Here is a 17,672-nt window from a genome sequence, read left to right on the forward strand (position 1 = left end):
TTGAACCGTACTGTGCCAGTAGGGACTATATGTACACTTCATAGCTGCATACGTCCAAAACACAGACATCAGCATTAGCATGGAAACATAAATACTGAGGGAGTTGACCACAGAAATATATTTACTATATATTTTATGTATAATAACACCCAATTAATACAATAAATTAACAAGATTACGTGATCTTTATCTGCAGTTTTCTACCGTGCACGTATGCCTTATCTATACATGTTCCAAACTGGTGGTTAAACGTATCACCTATCAAACTCTTTTGTAGTTCTAAAATAGCAGAGTTCAGTTTATGTTTGTCCATACAAGATACATAACGTGTCTGTAACTTGTTTAATTTTATTCTTCTACTATTTAGTGTATATTTTTTATTTCAGGAATTGAACTAGATGAAGATGGAACCTTGGATGGAAACAGTGATTTAACCATTAGAGGTCGCCTCCTACACCTTATGGAAAAAGTTACATATCTGAAGAAGAAGCAAACTGAAAAGCCAGTTGATGATGATGATAAGACATCCTGTAAGAAAAATTTAATCAGTTTATTGTATCCTAATTCCAAATGGCAAAAGAAGCAGGAGAGGGAACTTCTTTGCATGTTTTCAGCCAAGACAAGGTGGATTTTTAGTGAAGCATCTGTGCACCCTAAAGTTTGTAGCTCTAACTCAAAACAAGCTCAGATGGAATTTTTATGATAGGCAGATTTGTTTCATTAGTGGAAAATTTCTTCTACTGGCTTTTTTGTCCTCGATCCTTTTCAAGTCATAATTTTTCCAGAAGGTATCTTGCTTTCTGTAGAATTAGTGTAGACTTAATATTTGTAGCAAGGTCCTGATTATGAGAACTTGCACACAAATCAAATGCAGCAGCTTAAAATCAGTATTTGCATGAAGATTACCAAGTGAAAGACTGTGCAATTAAACTGTAATTTGCAAAGCTGTACTTAAGAGAAGCCTTCCCACTCAACCTAAAATTCAAGATTTGCTGACTGTGTTTGTTGCTCTTTCATTTTTCTGACACTTTCTGCCGTTCCATCTTGATAAGAATCATTGCCAGTGGCATCCAAGTTCTGCCCTTGATGCCAGCTGATTATGGAATTTAATTTGTTTTTTACTAGTTAATACTGATTTTTTTTTCCTTTGTTATGGTGTGTGATACTTTCAAATGTCCTGATTTTTATGCTGCTACCCTCCTAGCAGGAATGAATTTCTGGGCACACAGTTTAGGTGCTCTGATTTTGGTAAAAAATTTGATTCCCATCATTGACTACACAGAATTCCTAGAGAGACTGGCCTTTTACTTGATTGCTTAATCTAAGTGCCTGAAGTTATGGGATGAGAAAATATCCTCAGGGTACTTATAATGAGATGGCTTCTTAGCTGCCAGTTATTAGTGTTAGCTCTGTGTTCTTTAAGTAGAAATATTTTTGTCCTCCTAAAAGCGTGCCTTCTAGCTTTGCAGGTTTCCTTTTTTGTTGTTGTTTTTTTTATTTGCAGTAAGCTTAAAGCTCTACAAAATACAATTATCTTCCTCTCATGTTAGTAGAAAGACAGTATTATATTAAACTAATTTTGTACAACCCTTCAGAGCAAATAAGCATCCTCACAACTCAGTATTGTGGTGACTAGGCTGCTTGAGTTCTTCATTGTAAGCAAGATAACAGCCAAACCCATGGGTAGATGGGGTGCAGTACTGTAGTTATGAAAACAGGAGCCAAATGGCAGCCTACTCTTGTGATTCTTCACAAAAATGCCAAAGGAAATTTACTATTGTGTCCCTTCTCATGATTATTTCAGTCCTTCTGAAATATGAGCCCAAACACAGATGTTTTAGCACATCTTAGCACAAATCCTTTTCTGTAAACCCCTATCTCTTCAATATCTTTCATTAAGTACTTTTTTTTTTTGAGTTTAGCCTGAACTTGCATCTGGTTTACTCCAAAATCATGTTACTATCTCAGCACATAGGTTTCTAATTCGAAAGTATTTTTGATGTTTAGTCTGCATCAGCCACCTTCTTCAGCATCAGGATAGTTATTAGGCAGTTTATTGAAATTCAGGAGGAATTATCAAATTTCCATTGTCAAATTATCACTGTTATCTGCTTGATGTGGAAATAAATTTAGTAGTTAGGTAAGTACTAAAGGTGAAATTCTCTAGTGTATAACTATCAGGATATCTCAAGAGGATCCTGAATTGATCTGACAAAGTCTTGCAAAGCTGAATGGAAGTTCCCTGAGATGGGAAAAAGAACATTATTCGTTTGTTAAATACTTTGTCTTGACTGTTAGTTCATGAGTAATTTTTCTAATCAGCAGTCTCAGATCTTAACTGACATTATATAGCTTATCTATTTTAACATATGACTTTCTCAAGTATAAATATATGTATATATCCCAACTAATAAGGATGGTCGGTGAAAATACCAGATGGGGTTTCTTGCTTCATTAGAGGCTGATTTCAAAATATGCAAATTATGATTTACCATTTATTTGATTGATGTCTCTTCATTTCTGTTTCTTTTGAAAGGCCTTTGGTTTTGGCAAAGGACTAAGTTAAATAATTCTGGTTTGTACATTTCAAAATTTTGAGTGGATACAGAGCTTAGACATGTAAATTAGTAATATAGCATTTACATGTGCTGCCAGTATATTTTTCAAGTCTTACTTCATAATATGTAAGAAAAACCCTCAGATCTGAATTCCTGGAAAAATCTTGGAAAAAAAAAAATAAGATAGAACTAAATCTGGTGAATTTGTGAGCATCTTGTATGTCTTCATGAGTTTTTATGTTATTAGATTTATTTTCTGTATTTTAATTTTAAATATAAGGCTTTTGGCTCCTGCTTCACTTGTGTGTTTTTCTTTTCCTTTGATAGTCTGCTAAAGGAATACCCAGAAAAAGGTGCTTCTTGAGAATTTAATTAATTCCAATTCATGTTGCGTAATGAGTTCTGAGGTACTACCAGCAGAGAGATGAACAACTGGTGGTAGTTTTGTGATTTTTCTATTTTCTTCACAGCTACTCTTCAGCAGTTGATTTCAGACACAATGGTACGCTGGGCCCAGGAATCAGTGATAGAAGACCCGGAGTTAGTGAGGGCCATGTTTGTATTGCTACATCGCCAATATGATGGTATTGGTGGCCTCGTTCGAGCCCTACCAAAGACCTACACCATAAATAGTGTGTCTGTGGAAGATACGATCAATCTTCTGGCATCCCTTGGCCAAATCCGTTCCTTACTGAGTGTCAGAATGGGAAAGGAGGAAGAGAAACTTATGATTCGTGGATTAGGGTAAATAACAGGAGTGTAACATCTTTATTTACAGATATTTGTTGTTATTTGCTGGATGGTTATGGCCAAGGTTATACATGAAGTTTGAATGTGAATGCTCTATATGGGTGTAAATGCAGACACTGGTATCAGTCGTGTAGTATCTTCAGTTGTAATATAGAGCCTTTGCAGCATTACATGTATCATTTTTGGAGAGAAGCAAATGACGTTTGTAAGACTTCTTATGAGAAAAGTTGAAAACGTGTATGTAATGTTTTGTGATATTACAAAACATATCTTGTTACCATGTTTTAAATAGTATGGCTGTGAAGAATCCTATCAAGAATATTGTCAGTTTTATATGAATGCAGCAACTGGTAGCTGCTGACACATACAATTCCACCCAGCAGTCAGCTAATGGAGTTGTGTCTACATATGTCGGTACCTATGCCATCTTTTTATTGCACTGAATGTTGTTGGTGCTTTTTGAACTATGAAGTTGTTCACCTAGTCTTATTTTGCCTAATTATATGATTGATAAAAGTGAAGTATAGCCTAATAAAGAGTACAATTGGAGAAAACAGTAAAGAAAACATGATAATGTCTGCAGGCAAGGAGTTTGGTTTTTTTCTCTTGCTTTTTTCAAAGAAGAGTCACCAGCTGAGAGATGTCTGGTGAGATTAAACATCAGCTGTGATCTGCTGGAAATCCCTAATCAGCAAGAGCAGTGACAATCAAAGATAACATTCTGTAAAGAATGCCAGGAATGCAAGGAGAAGAGAAACCTTTTTGTGCAAAAATACCTTTTTCTTTTCTTTTTTTCCTGAGCTTACTGAAAACCTCAAATATCCAAATAACGTCTATACATAATTTTGTACTGTCATTATGAACAATGTCTACATCTTAGCTTGCCAGCATGTCCCATCAGTGTTCTCTGGTAGTTGCAATGTTCCATGTACTCATGCTAAGGTTTTGGCAAAGGGGAAAGTCTGTCACTTGTCAAGAGACACAAAATACTGGTGTTTCTAAGTCCATCTTTGTACTTCAAATTTGAGTTGTTACATTTCACTTAAGCTAACGAAGTCTAAAATGAATGATTACTACATCCCGATGTTGTTTTGCCTGGGAAAAAAACAATCTCAGAGGGTTTTTCATTTAATGTTCTGCTTTTTTTCGTTCTTTTACATGTTTTTCCTCAGCATTTTCTGATATGAATTAAAAGATTAGACTTTGTGAATCTGATTTAATTTTAACAGTGTTTTTAGTGATATGTGAAAGTCTTATGTAAGGAAGAAAGATTACTTTCTGTTAAGCTGGTGGTTGCACTGCCTTTTTGGTAGCCTCTATCATAGTCTTACCTTGTGGGTTACTCAGCTGTGCCATTTTCACCTTTTATAGCCTAGCCAAGGGTGTTTTTTGGTTGTTGTGTGGTTTTTTTTTTTTTTTCTGTGAGTGGAAAATGTTCCTTTCTTCCAACTGAGAAATGAAAGTGTCACTCATTCGTACTTAAAAGCTCAGTTCCTCAGAAATGCTGTTAAGATTTTTTTCTTAAGCGTGACGTTGCATAATGCAGTCCACAGTTAAACAGAACATTGAAGGTGGATGTACTTGCCAGAGCACTGTAATATTGCTGGCCAGCCCCTGAGGTGATGTTTTGACTTTCTGTGCTGTACTTCTGTAAAAGAAAGCTGCTGTAGACTAGAGTTTAGAATAACTTGGCAGATTGATACCATCGAGGTCTTTTTCCAGAGCATGAAGCATTAGTGCAGGAAGGAGATCTGGTATGAATGGCTTTTGGAAAAAAAGGAAAAGAATGCTTTGTAAAAAATATTGATTAGCTGAATTTAAAATTTAGCTAATATAGCAGGTTTGATCATGCTCTTGTCTGAAAATATTTTTAGATCTGGAATGGAATTTCTAATGAAAATAGAAGAACATCCTGCTCTGGTGTGATCGAGCGATGATTAGGGCAACAACAATAATATGGGAAAACAAAGGTCAGGTTCTTCCACAATGTGCATAGGAAAGTAAACTATCAGAAGAGATTGAGACTCAGCCTGAAAGTTTCCCTGAGGTAATTTTTCACCTCAGGTGGTGAAGAATTACACAGTAATCAGCTTTGGAAATAATATAATAGATAAACTATTGGTCCATAACATTTTAATCCAATTTTTTATTTTGTTTTCCTGTAGAGACATCATGAATAATAAAGTATTTTACCAACATCCAAATCTCATGAGAGCTTTAGGCATGCATGAAACTGTCATGGAAGTGATGGTAAATGTGCTTGGTGGAGGAGAATCCAAGGTAAAGCAGTTCACTGTTAGAAGACAGAGTTTAGAGTATGGCTGTTCAAAGCTTTATGCTGTAAGATGCTGAGCAGTCACTGGAGGTACTGAAAACATAACCTCCTACTAATTGCCATTAGCACAATAGTTGACTAAGTTTTTAGAAGAATCTATCCTTCCATTCTGGAAGAAGAAATAATTAACATTGTCATTTCAGGTGCTTTAAAGAAAAATCTGCAAATACCACTTTTTATGCTTACTGCATTTTAAAGGAGAGATCATTTTAGAAACTAATTAAAAACTGATGCAGTATTGGTCTGTGAATCTGAGCATTCATGTTTTTGAATTTATGGGTGAACCCAGCTCTTGTTTTTCAAGCTTATACCTTGATCTTTGGGGTCTTAAGGAGCTATTTACTTGTTGAGAAAGTCCTGTTGATTCCAGGGTGAAACCTAAACAGTTAGCTTACTGAGATGCGATGAATACAATAAATAAATATTAGTATGTTAAAAGGCTGTTACATAGCTGATCTTTTGCGAGAGTCTTAGAGTTTGAGCTTCAGTCTGTTTTTATTTGCTTCTTAGGAAATCACTTTCCCAAAGATGGTGGCAAACTGCTGTCGATTTCTATGTTACTTTTGCCGTATCAGCAGACAGAATCAAAAAGCTATGTTTGATCATCTTAGCTACTTATTGGAAAACAGCAGTGTTGGCCTTGGTAAGTAATAAGCATGTGGCTTTTGAGATTTTAAACCAAAACAAAAATCTTAAAACTTTCTGCTGATTTATATGTGTCTATATATACCTATATGTGTATATATATATAACCCCCTGTGTTTTTCTGCATCCCTCTGTTTTGCCCTCTGTTTGTGTTGAAGTTTCTCCTTTACCCAGTGCAAAAATATCTCATTAACTGTATTGCTAACTCCAAACAAACCTCTGACACTAGCATTAAGTTTAGGTTATTTAGTACATGCTTTTTTGTACGTGCCTGGACACTCAGAGAGTGTAGGTGTTTAGTTGCAGGTTTTGCGGAACAAAATAAAATTCTGACTTTGATGAAGAGAGTCATAGATAAGTGTTGGCAGCATTTCATTAGAGCTTAGTTCTCACTGCTCAAGCTTGCTCCCCTGTGCTTTCTTCTATAGACTGTTCAGTATGTAGCTTTGGCAGTGGGAGAAATACAGATCTCATTTGCTTGGGTATGTATGTATAGATGCCCAGAAATGAAACTTGAAATTTTCTTAAAATGTTGGCCTTTCTTTTCTAGGCTGAAGTGTTATAGAGATATATTTATCCTTTATTTAATTTAGTAGTTATAGTTGAGAATATATAATTATCTAGAATCATCATAGTAGTTTTTAAAAATTATTACAAATTCCTTATTACCGTATATGTACAAGACAGAAGCATAAACCAAAAATCTTTTTGGAGAGAAAGTGCCCAAATCAGATGCGTTTGGAGCATTAATATGAAAACCTTAGCTTATCTAGTGCTGTAATAATTGCCATTTTAAAAAGAAATAGATAACATATAATCTCATAATTTAAAGCTTCAAGATATTTTCTATTTCAATATATTGACAAAATGTCAGGGTTTTTGATTTAAAATCCCCACTGCCTTTTCCTCAAAATGAAGTTGTGTTGGTAAAATTAGAAAGAATGACTTCTTAAAACAAAGTATGTGATGAGAATAGAAATGTATAAGAAAAGTTGTTTCTAGCTTGAACATCTACATTGTATTTTGATTTCACATCAACATCAGATTTCATACGAGTGCATGGTGATTTATTAAAAACTGAGTGGTATAAATGATATGCTTATAATAATGTGCTAACTAGTGATAAAATGTGTTTTATTAAAATTTTTTTGATAATGTGTTTCCCATTAATTTGTTGGGTTTTATGACGTTGGTGTTGAAAATAAATGTTATTTTTACAGCCTCTCCTTCTATGCGAGGATCAACTCCTTTAGATGTTGCAGCAGCCTCTGTGATGGATAACAATGAACTTGCACTGGCTTTAAGGGAGCCTGACTTGGAGAAGGTGGGTAGCTTCGTTATCAATCATTTTTTTCCCCTGCAGAGAGGGGAAGATTCCTGTTTCGTGGAGTAGTCAAAATCCAAGCTTTTATGAATTACGGCAGTTTTAGGTATCTTTCAGAGGAAGACTATCAGGACCTGCTTGGTTGGTGGTTTGTCGTGGGGTTTTTTTTTGGCCTGTATAGTTGATTTGAGTTATGGTTATTACAAACACAGGTGTAACTAAAAGGAATTGTCCCAAGGGCAGCTCTTCCTTTGGGAATAGTGGAGTCCATACCCAACAAAACTTTGTTGCTAAAGTCTTTCATTGTTGTTCGGTCTTGATGGCGACATGCAGTTGTGACATAATGCAATAGGAGTTAGTAGAAGCCTTGTGACAACTTGTTACAATATTATGACAAATTTTCAGAGGAGTATCTATATCTATCTGTATGTTTTCCTAACATTTAAACCTCTTTCAAGAAAAATTGAAAGAATTGGGATTAATTAGACTAAATAATAAAAAACTCCAGAGAGCATGTGACAATTGTGTAGAATATGCAAATTGCTGCTGCAAGAAAGATTGAAAAATGATTACTATGTCAGTAGTGGATAAGAAAAACAGCTTAAATAATGGAAAGACATATTTAAGATAGACATTAGAAAACCACTTTCTAATGGAAAGAAAGACCATGGAATACATTGTCTAATTTGTTCTTAAGATTTCCAGTTCTGGATATGTAGGAAAGCATCTGTCAGGAGTTATATAATTGTAGATGATCCTTTCTTAGAACAGGAAGATGAACCATGTGTGTTTAAAAGGACATTTTCACACTTATCATTTTTAAAAATGGTCAGCAAAAAGAAGCTGTCTGTACTGGTTAAAGGCAATGCTTACAATTCTTACAATTCAGAAAGGAGAGGGTGAACTGAAAACTACTACTGAAGTATAGGTCTGAATTACAGGGAGTGTTACTGCGTTGTGCTTAGAAAGAAAGGAAGAAAAAGAGCAAGTGAAAGGGAAAGGTTAAAATAAAAGATTAGACCTGTGAGTTATATTAGAAGATGTGTTTTCAAATATTGATAGTATGTAGTTGGGGAATGTTACAAAACTGACTAATTTGTAACACTCAGGATTGCAAAAGAAATGAGATCTAGATAGCAAAGAAGTGATTTAGAGAAAGGAAAAATAGAATTGAGATAAGTAAGGTCTTGCAGTTCATGGCACAAGTAGGAAAAGACTGGGAAAGTGAGCTAAGAAAGAGGCTGCTCTTCTGATTTGCCCAAAATATGATATGGTTTTGTTGGGAATAATAGAATCTGGACACCATATACGAGAGAACGTATGAGGATGCCTCACTTTGAAACTGAACTTCTTTTTCACAATTGATATATTTTTCATGTTACCTTGCATTTAGGTTGTTCGCTACTTGGCTGGATGTGGATTGCAGAGTTGTCCTTTGTTGATTTGTAAAGGCTACCCAGACATTGGATGGAATCCAGTTGAAGGAGAGCGATATTTGGATTTTCTTCGCTTTGCAGTTTTTTGCAATGGTAGCATAGAAGCCTATACATTTTATAATTTCCTCGATATTGAAATAATTTTGTCATTTAAAATAGTAATACAAACCATCTTGATAACTTACTGTAAATCTGAAGGACAATTTGCAGAAAGGGTAGAGTTGCACAAGACACACAATAACTTAGATGCCCATTTCACTAATACAGGGCTCTGCAAGCCCAGGCTCCATTTTTTAGATCCATCTTTAGTCTTTGAAATGCCCACATGTCCTTTGGAAGTAGAGCAGAGTGTACTAAATCTTTTTATGATAAAACTCATTCTAGACATAGAGCCAAACCCCCATTTTCTGATTAAGTTTTATTAATAGATAGCCAAATTTTAGTGTTTAGCAGCTATATCGACCCCCTTATTAACTCACTCGCTTGACTGCGAGTCTTTACTACAAATCAGTAGTAGTCCTTTTTACATAGTCACTTCTTTGACTCTATTTAATTTTGAATTAAATCAAGTTTAATTTCATAGCTTTTATTACAGTAATAGAGTGTGTTTGTGTGTTTATATAACTTTGTAATAATACTTAAACTTCTGTAGTTAAACGTATCTACTGATGCATACATTCTGCACTTTTCTGTACCTTTTTCTGATTATATTTCACAATTCTTTCTGATACTATCTTAAATCCTGATATTTGTTTTATGTGATAGGAGAAAGTGTGGAGGAGAATGCTAATGTTGTAGTCAGACTGCTTATCCGTCGACCTGAATGTTTTGGTCCTGCTCTAAGAGGAGAAGGAGGCAATGGGTTACTTGCTGCCATGGAGGAAGCAATACAAATATCCGAAGATCCAACAAGAGATGGACGTTCCCCAAGTAATGGATCTAGTAAAACCCTGTAGGTGCAGTGGAATTGCTTACATTGCTGTCATTTTTGTTCATTTGTTTTATAACCTTAGTCATGAAATGATTTGTTTGTTTTAACATGTGAATTATCAGCTGGATTCTTCCTTGAATTCTATGAAGGGTAGAGATTTGTCTTCTGCTAAATAGTGCTTCCTCTGCCCTGTTATTTTCAGTAACTCTCTCTAAATATGAAATCCTCTTTAGAATTCTGTTTGTTCTTTGGCAGTCATTTAAAAAGCAATCACCTGGTGCAAAATGAGAGAGTTAAATGGCAACAATGCAGATGTCACTACCATCTCTAGGGACAAATTCCATTCTGTATTAGTCTGCTAAAAGTCCACCAGCTAAGAGGAAGCCACTGTGTGTAAGCTGTTACACTAATGAGCAGATTGTCTTCACTTACTGCTGTTGTAAAAACTTCTATTTTTTTCCTCTTTTAATTGTTTTAACGTTTAACTAATTACAGTGAAATGGAAGAACAAGAAGATGACACTATTCACATGGGAAATGCAATCATGACCTTTTATGCTGCCTTAATTGATCTCTTAGGACGCTGTGCCCCTGAAATGCATGTAAGTTTTTATGTCTTCATGCATTGGAAAGTAAAGGCGTAGTTGCTTTACTGATTGTTGGAGGGTTTGCTGTCTGGCTTTTTCACAGTAACACTTTATCAAGTATTAAAGCAGTGGTACGGCTACTTAGTATCTTAATGTACATAGTGTGTTCATCTGCTGATTTGCAAGGAATTTCTGTAAGCTATTCAGAAGCTGTTCTTTTTAAATGAATTATTGCTTTGCTTTTTAAATTACTGTTCCGTGTGGTTCGTCTTCAACAATATCGTCATGAATATTGTTTGATTGTCCATTGTGACAATCAAACTCCTCAAATTTTCCTATTTATTGTGATGGTGTAAAGTGATTTTTTTTTTTTTTTTTTTTTAAACCACAGTGTTAACTCTCTTCATATACTTATTTAAACAGACTGCTAAAATTGCATATAAAAGAGTAAATATTATAGGGCATTCTTTGAAAATGTAGGAATAAGCATTGTCCCTGAACGTAAACGTTGATGTCTCATAATTTTTATTCACACTGATAAACCTTCTCAAAGGTAAGATGTCACTATTTCACGTATCAGATACAAAGAATTAGACAGGCTATAAAAACCAAACTCTTACCACTTAGTTCCTAAGAGCTTGAAACTATTTGAAAATATTTGTTGTTTATGATTCAAAATACCTTTTCTTCTACTCAGTTATGCATAGTTTCTCGTTTTACCCTAAGATGTGCCCTGATTCATATAGAGTAGTATGGATCAGTATCAGATTTGTGCAGAGATTGATAACTTGAGAAAGATGAGAGATATCCATATAAGAAGGTCAGTGTATGAATATCTGTTTTGTTTGAATTTAAAAAAGAAAAAAAAAAATCTTGTTTTCTCCCTGTTTCACTGCCTTTTTTAGAACAAAACCAAAGCAACCTGAAAGCATTGTTATTTGACAAGGACAGAAAAACTGTCTTTTTTAATCTGAAAATCTGCTTTTACTTCCCCCCCACCCATGTGCTACATTTTAATGCTTTATTCACCTACCGTACCTAACATTCCATTCTGAAAATGAGCCTAAGTCTTATTTAATAACTAAACATCTAGATTTATAGACTTCTGGCATTTGCATCCAAAACATAGCAAATAAATACAGATTGCATGAAAATTACATTATTAATTCTAGTGCTAATTTGAGAGCAGTCATTCTTGTGTATCTATGGTTCAGGAAGTTTCTAGAACATGGACACATACAGAAGATAAAAAGATGACTTTATTTGTTATTTATTTGTCTTTCCTTAGCTAATCCATGCTGGTAAAGGGGAAGCCATTAGAATCAGATCAATTCTACGGTCTTTGATTCCACTGGAAGATTTGGTGGGCGTAATTAGTATTCCTTTCCACATGCCAACCATAGCTAAAGGTAAGAAGATTATTCTACTTTTTTTTCTCCCATCCTATTGTTACGTTTTGTAATTCAATGACATATTGATACTAATACTTATTTCAGTATAGAAAAATATTATAGAAATTAAAGTATTTATTATGTGAATTAGAAGAGAAATCATGTGCATTTCAAACATGTTTCAAAATTTTTTCTGCTTGCTATAGGCACTAATTCTGTGTACATTTAAATCACTGATGGATATCCCATTCATTTAAATTGAGTCATGAAAATCTATTACAACTTCAAAAAGAAATTTGAAAATGCCTTTCTATTTTTCTAAAATATTTTTTAAAATTACAGTCTATTTTCTTGATATCATAATTCTTAGCTTTTGCTATTCTAACCCTATTAATTGTTTCTAGCAGATTTTACTAAGACACCAGAGTTGTTCTTCAGCAACTATGGTGAAGTTATAGATGTGACACAGAGATGCAAATGCATTTCTTTGTTTTCTGCCTACATAGAATTGATTGCAATAATGGGAGCTATGTGAGCATCAATATAAAAGGGAAAGGAATTACATCTGCTTTTTTGGGTATCTGGAGAGACAACATAATTGCAACATTGATTGTCTAGAGACTTACTGCACAAGAATGCCCAATATGTTATAGTAGAAGAGATAAAAAGCTCAAACATTCTATTACACCATTATTTGTTTATATCCAAATAGCGATAGACCTATAGGTGATATCTCAGTAGCATAGAGGACAGATCGTAGATATAGGATTGTTTATTTGGTTTTGAAAATGAAAGTATCAAAATTTAAAAATATTTCAATTAACTCCTTTCAGATATTTTAAAAGTTTTCAGATACAGAGGACTGTTAGCATGATCTTAATTAATTGTGATACGCTACTTATATGCGCACCAGTGCTGCATTCCCAGAGTGTTTGATGTAGAATTGTTATATACTTACTTTGTTTGCTTCTTCTAAGAACTAGGTAGTTCTGTAGATGAATTCGTATGTTTTGAGTACTTATCATATTCAAATATCAACTGATAAGAACTCCTTAATACAGAAAGCATGAATGGAAAAGCATGTATGGACTTTGAGGTCTAGCTGGGTAGAATTTGCCGTATGCATTCTTTTTCAGTTAACTGCAGATATGTTGCCCTTGTGTAACAAAACCACGGGGAAGATACTTAGATATTAACAGAGACTCAAAACCTCTGACAAGTAGTAGCATGACTGCCTAGTTTGCTGGTGAAGGACGATCCTTGTCATTGAACTCTTATTTCTTCCTTTTAGATGGTACTGTGGTGGAACCTGACATGTCTGCGGGGTTTTGCCCAGATCACAAGGCAGCCATGGTTTTGTTCCTTGACAGGGTCTATGGAATTGAGGACCAGGATTTTCTTCTACACCTTCTTGAAGTTGGCTTTCTGCCAGATCTTCGTGCTGCTGCTTCTTTAGATACGGTAAGGGTTTACGTCTGTTGTTATTTTGGTTCCATTATCTTACTGAACACTGCAGCATTTTTCATCCGTCATAAAACCACAATTTTTATTTCTTTGCATTGTCTTCTGTATTTCTCAATTCCTGGATGAGCTGCCTGTTGCTGCCGAGCTCTGAGAATACTTGTAGAACCACGAAGAATGTTCTCCAGAGTGACACTTTTTATAAAGAGCTTGTGTTGATACCCATATCCATAAGAGACACAATGCCTTTCCCCGGAAGACTTTCTGAGCTTGTACCATTGGAATCAAAATCAGATAATCTGCCAACGAAGCATGTAACTGAGAGTGTCATTCCAGAGGTGTACTGAAGGTGTTCATCTCCATGCATTTGTTAGGGACGTCTGCATTGTTATCTAGGAAGTCAATAATTTTTGTTTTAGCTGCTCCTCAAAATTCCTACTCTTTTTTCTGTGAGTCTTTTCCACCTGATTTTTCTTAGCTGGCTTGGTCCAGAAAGATCAGATGTAGAGAGCATATGTGAGGGCTAAGACATGAAACTTTATTTCCCTGTTTGACCTTCTATGTCAACATTTTTCTGAAAATAATTATGTTGTTATTTAAGAAAGAGCAGGTGAGGATTTTTTCCTGACTTTGAACTTGGGCTTGATCATAACACAGAAACATACTGAGGCTTGTAAATGCATACCTAACTGGTATTACCTGATTTTGGAGTGTTCTGTTAGGCAACTATGACATTCTTCAATATGGTCTGTAAAATTATTTTGGTTTTGAATTACTACCTTTAGTGTTTATCTTTTCACTCATTAAAAATAGAACAAAACAAAAGCCATCTGTGAGACTTTAGAAACAGAAAAAGAAATTAGGCATCGAGCTTTCAGTAGGTATAAAATCCTAATTTTTGTGTTTTGGAAATGTCCCTCTTTATAACTACTGCAAAAGAAAAACAAGCAAGAAGGTCTTTTCATTTGTAACAACATTGATGATACAAATCTAATTTCTGTCCCATTTAATTCATAGGCTGCTTTAAGTGCTACGGATATGGCTCTGGCTCTGAATCGATACCTTTGCACAGCAGTCTTGCCTCTGTTGACCCGATGTGCTCCTCTTTTTGCTGGCACAGAGCACCATGCTTCCCTCATCGATTCCTTGTTACATACAGTGTACAGACTCTCAAAGGGATGCTCGCTTACCAAAGCTCAGCGAGATTCTATTGAGGAATGTTTGCTGTCTATCTGTGGGTAAGAAAACACTCCTGGCTATACAGGAATGCTAATGGATAAAGTAACCGATGATATTTATAATGCAGGAATGCAGAACTATGCCGCCAGTAGTATAATTAAGATTTTTTTCTTCTGGCAGATGATTGTGATATTTTCAAATACGTTGTATTCAATTTGCAACTTTATTAATCACTCATATGCATTCCTCAATTATTTTGCTATTACTGATCTTTTTTAAATTAAGACCTTGCTGATTAACTAAAGGACATACTGCAAAAGGACAAAGCTCTGGGAATGTGTAACTGTGCATACACTGAAGTGCCATTTAAATACTTCTAGCTGTACTGATTGGCAGTATGGTTGATGATCAGTAGATTATACTGTTCTATGGAGAGGTTTATTTATGTTGTGTTACATTTGAAATCCTAATCCGTGACTAGTATTGTTATACCTCATTATTGACACCTATAGGACAAATTTTGTCTGGGTATGCGGTCTCAAAACCAGTTGATTATTATCCAATTTTTTTATAATCCTACTGGCTCAATTATCAGAAGTCGACTAGGTACTTATGAACTAATTTCCAGTTAAAGTTAGCAACATTAAGGCTTTCAAATCAGTAGAGGGTTTTTAAAAATATTTTCCCTTTCTTTTGCTTAATGTGGAAATGTCTTCAGAAATGACAAGCTTTTATACTACAGTGCTGTAAAAAATGTACTGTATAGCATTTCTTTATAAAATATATCACATTGATAATTTTGTGTATAAATATATTACCTTGATAAGAACCAATAAAATGGACCAGTGTTTGCTATTTATCTGGAAAGGTTTAATGTCCATGCCATTCTAACATATGTGCTATACCTATTTCTTCTGTCCTTACAGTTGCTGCCCACTGCTGAGTTTCTTGTTTAGTACATCTAAAGAGTTAGTGCTCTTATGTCTTCTAGGATATTTTTTTAAAAGCCATTGAGATACATTACAAGAAATTAATGTTATGGCCTTTTCTTGTGGGCATCGTGATCATTATCTATAATATCAAAATTCAGGGTTTTTTCCTGGTTTTCTCTGTCTATAGATCAGATATTTTCTCTGCCTCTTTAAAGCATTTGATTTGCAGCTTGTTCAGAAGGTTTTTTTGGTATGTACTTGTTTGTTTTCTTTTGGAAACCTTTTTTTTGTTAGTGCCACTAGCAAAATCCTATTACTTTATGAATCTGAAGATTGTTAATGGCATAGAACTGACAGGTTACTTTAATATATTTATTAATTGTTTCCATGAAACTATGCTGGTACACCCTTTTGAAATGGTTTGTCTCCTTTTAGGCAGTTGCGGCCTTCCATGATGCAGCATTTGCTGAGAAGATTAGTATTTGATGTTCCTCTATTAAATGAACATGCAAAGATGCCTCTCAAGGTAAAAGTATATTTTAATATTCAGCAGTGTTCCTTGTAACAAAGTGCAACAGCACATAATTGTATGGAGAATATTCTCTGTCGTCTTTCTTACCTTATCTCTACTCTACAATAATCTAACACCGTAGCTGTTAAAGCTAAATTGCTGCTTCGGCAGGAATTCAGTCTAATTTACATCCATCCATATAGAATTACAAAATCCATGTCTAGTGTTTGCTTCTCCTTTAATTATCTTCATTTTTATTTAAGCCCATATGGAAACAGAATAGAAAAATCTTTGGGAGTGAAGAGCAGAATCCAGTGCACAAAGGAAGATAGCAATTGATAGTCTTTATATACCCTTACTCTGTGTTGGTTTTGCCCTCTCTTGGAAAATGGACTCTTTTTCTGTGGCTTGTGCTTGGAAATCTAAGCAATACATGTTTTTTAATAACCTTCCATTGTGTTTTCAGTCCCCAAAGGTTTCTTGACATCTTCCTAGTGCACAGGCAAAATGTGTTTTTCATTTCTGAGGTGACACATTCCTTAAAGATTCCTCAGATTTCTTCAGCAGTTCTAAGAAATTTATTATTTCCTACCTTACCTACTTCTGTTTTTCAGCAGTCCTTTTTAATGCTTTCCCACCATAACTTTGAATGAGACATTTAGTCTTTTGTTCCTTAATATTTGTTTATGCTTTAAAAGCCACGTATTAGGATTAATTGCATTTTACATCTGATTTTTTTGCCAAAATACTCCTCAGAATTATGCAGGCTTCTACTAGCCAGATTATAGTCCCCAAACTCATATGAGGAATTTAAATCATTATTCTTAAAGCCAGGACGTGGTGTGTGGTCTTTCCCCTGCCAAGGACTTCATAATTTGGCTGTGTCCCCAAAGAAGTGCTCAATCAAACTAAAGATGCCACAGCAACCATCCTTTAATCCCTATGTATGAGAAAAGCAGTTGATAATTTAGTATACTGTCCTGAAGGGGACCTTTCTAATGCATCATAACATTTTATGTGCTGCAAAAAGCAAATAGTAACTAGAAACTCCCTGAGTGGCTGTGGTTCTTCAGGTTTTCTTTGTGGGACAACCCCAGCTCCCTGAGATCTGTTCATCTAGGACAGCAGGTTTTTTGATCCTGAGGGTCATGACTGGCAGTGACTTGGCCATATTGTTGACCTGAACAGGAAGGAAATAATAATTAAATCCTTTTGGCTTCAGGAGAACATAGATATGAAGAGAACTGTGGTGTTAGAATTGTAATAAAATGTAATAGAATTTATTTTGGAAAAAAACAAATGCATCTTAGAGTCCATGTTTCTTAGACCACTATGGTTCTACATGAGTGATGAAACTTCTGTCTTTTTACATTATATATGCATGTAAGTTCTTCTCTGCGTTTTTTCTTTAATCATCTAACAATTTAAATAGTAAATAGATAATAATAGATAATTTAAATTGGGAGATATAAAAGTGCATTATATGGACTTTTTTTTTTTTTTCTGATCTGTGAAAAGTTATAACAGAACTGCAAAGTATTGAGCTTATATTTCTGGGTATCAAAATCCTCAGTTCTACATATCAGGACTTTTATGTTACGAATATCTGGATTTTTCTATCTTGGCATTTGTC

At 34.7% G+C, this 17,672-nt stretch overlaps 1 protein-coding gene across 1 annotated transcript in view; it reads left to right on the forward strand.

Annotated features, from left to right (window-relative positions):
* The window catches only part of RYR2 (ryanodine receptor 2), a 364,098-nt gene that overhangs the window by 232,129 nt on the left and 114,297 nt on the right, over positions 1 to 17,672 (forward strand). The window contains exons 42-53 of the mRNA XM_065631500.1: positions 387 to 530; positions 3,029 to 3,302; positions 5,474 to 5,588; positions 6,154 to 6,286; positions 7,509 to 7,612; positions 9,006 to 9,141; positions 9,814 to 10,000; positions 10,475 to 10,580; positions 11,854 to 11,974; positions 13,248 to 13,417; positions 14,435 to 14,655; positions 15,964 to 16,054. Coding sequence (XP_065487572.1) covers positions 387 to 530; positions 3,029 to 3,302; positions 5,474 to 5,588; positions 6,154 to 6,286; positions 7,509 to 7,612; positions 9,006 to 9,141; positions 9,814 to 10,000; positions 10,475 to 10,580; positions 11,854 to 11,974; positions 13,248 to 13,417; positions 14,435 to 14,655; positions 15,964 to 16,054 — 1,802 coding nt within the window. The remainder of the gene's footprint in view (positions 1 to 386; positions 531 to 3,028; positions 3,303 to 5,473; positions 5,589 to 6,153; positions 6,287 to 7,508; positions 7,613 to 9,005; positions 9,142 to 9,813; positions 10,001 to 10,474; positions 10,581 to 11,853; positions 11,975 to 13,247; positions 13,418 to 14,434; positions 14,656 to 15,963; positions 16,055 to 17,672) is intronic.

Source organism: Caloenas nicobarica, chromosome 3 (assembly GCF_036013445.1).
Source record: "Caloenas nicobarica isolate bCalNic1 chromosome 3, bCalNic1.hap1, whole genome shotgun sequence".
NCBI classification, from domain to species: domain Eukaryota; kingdom Metazoa; phylum Chordata; class Aves; order Columbiformes; family Columbidae; genus Caloenas; species Caloenas nicobarica.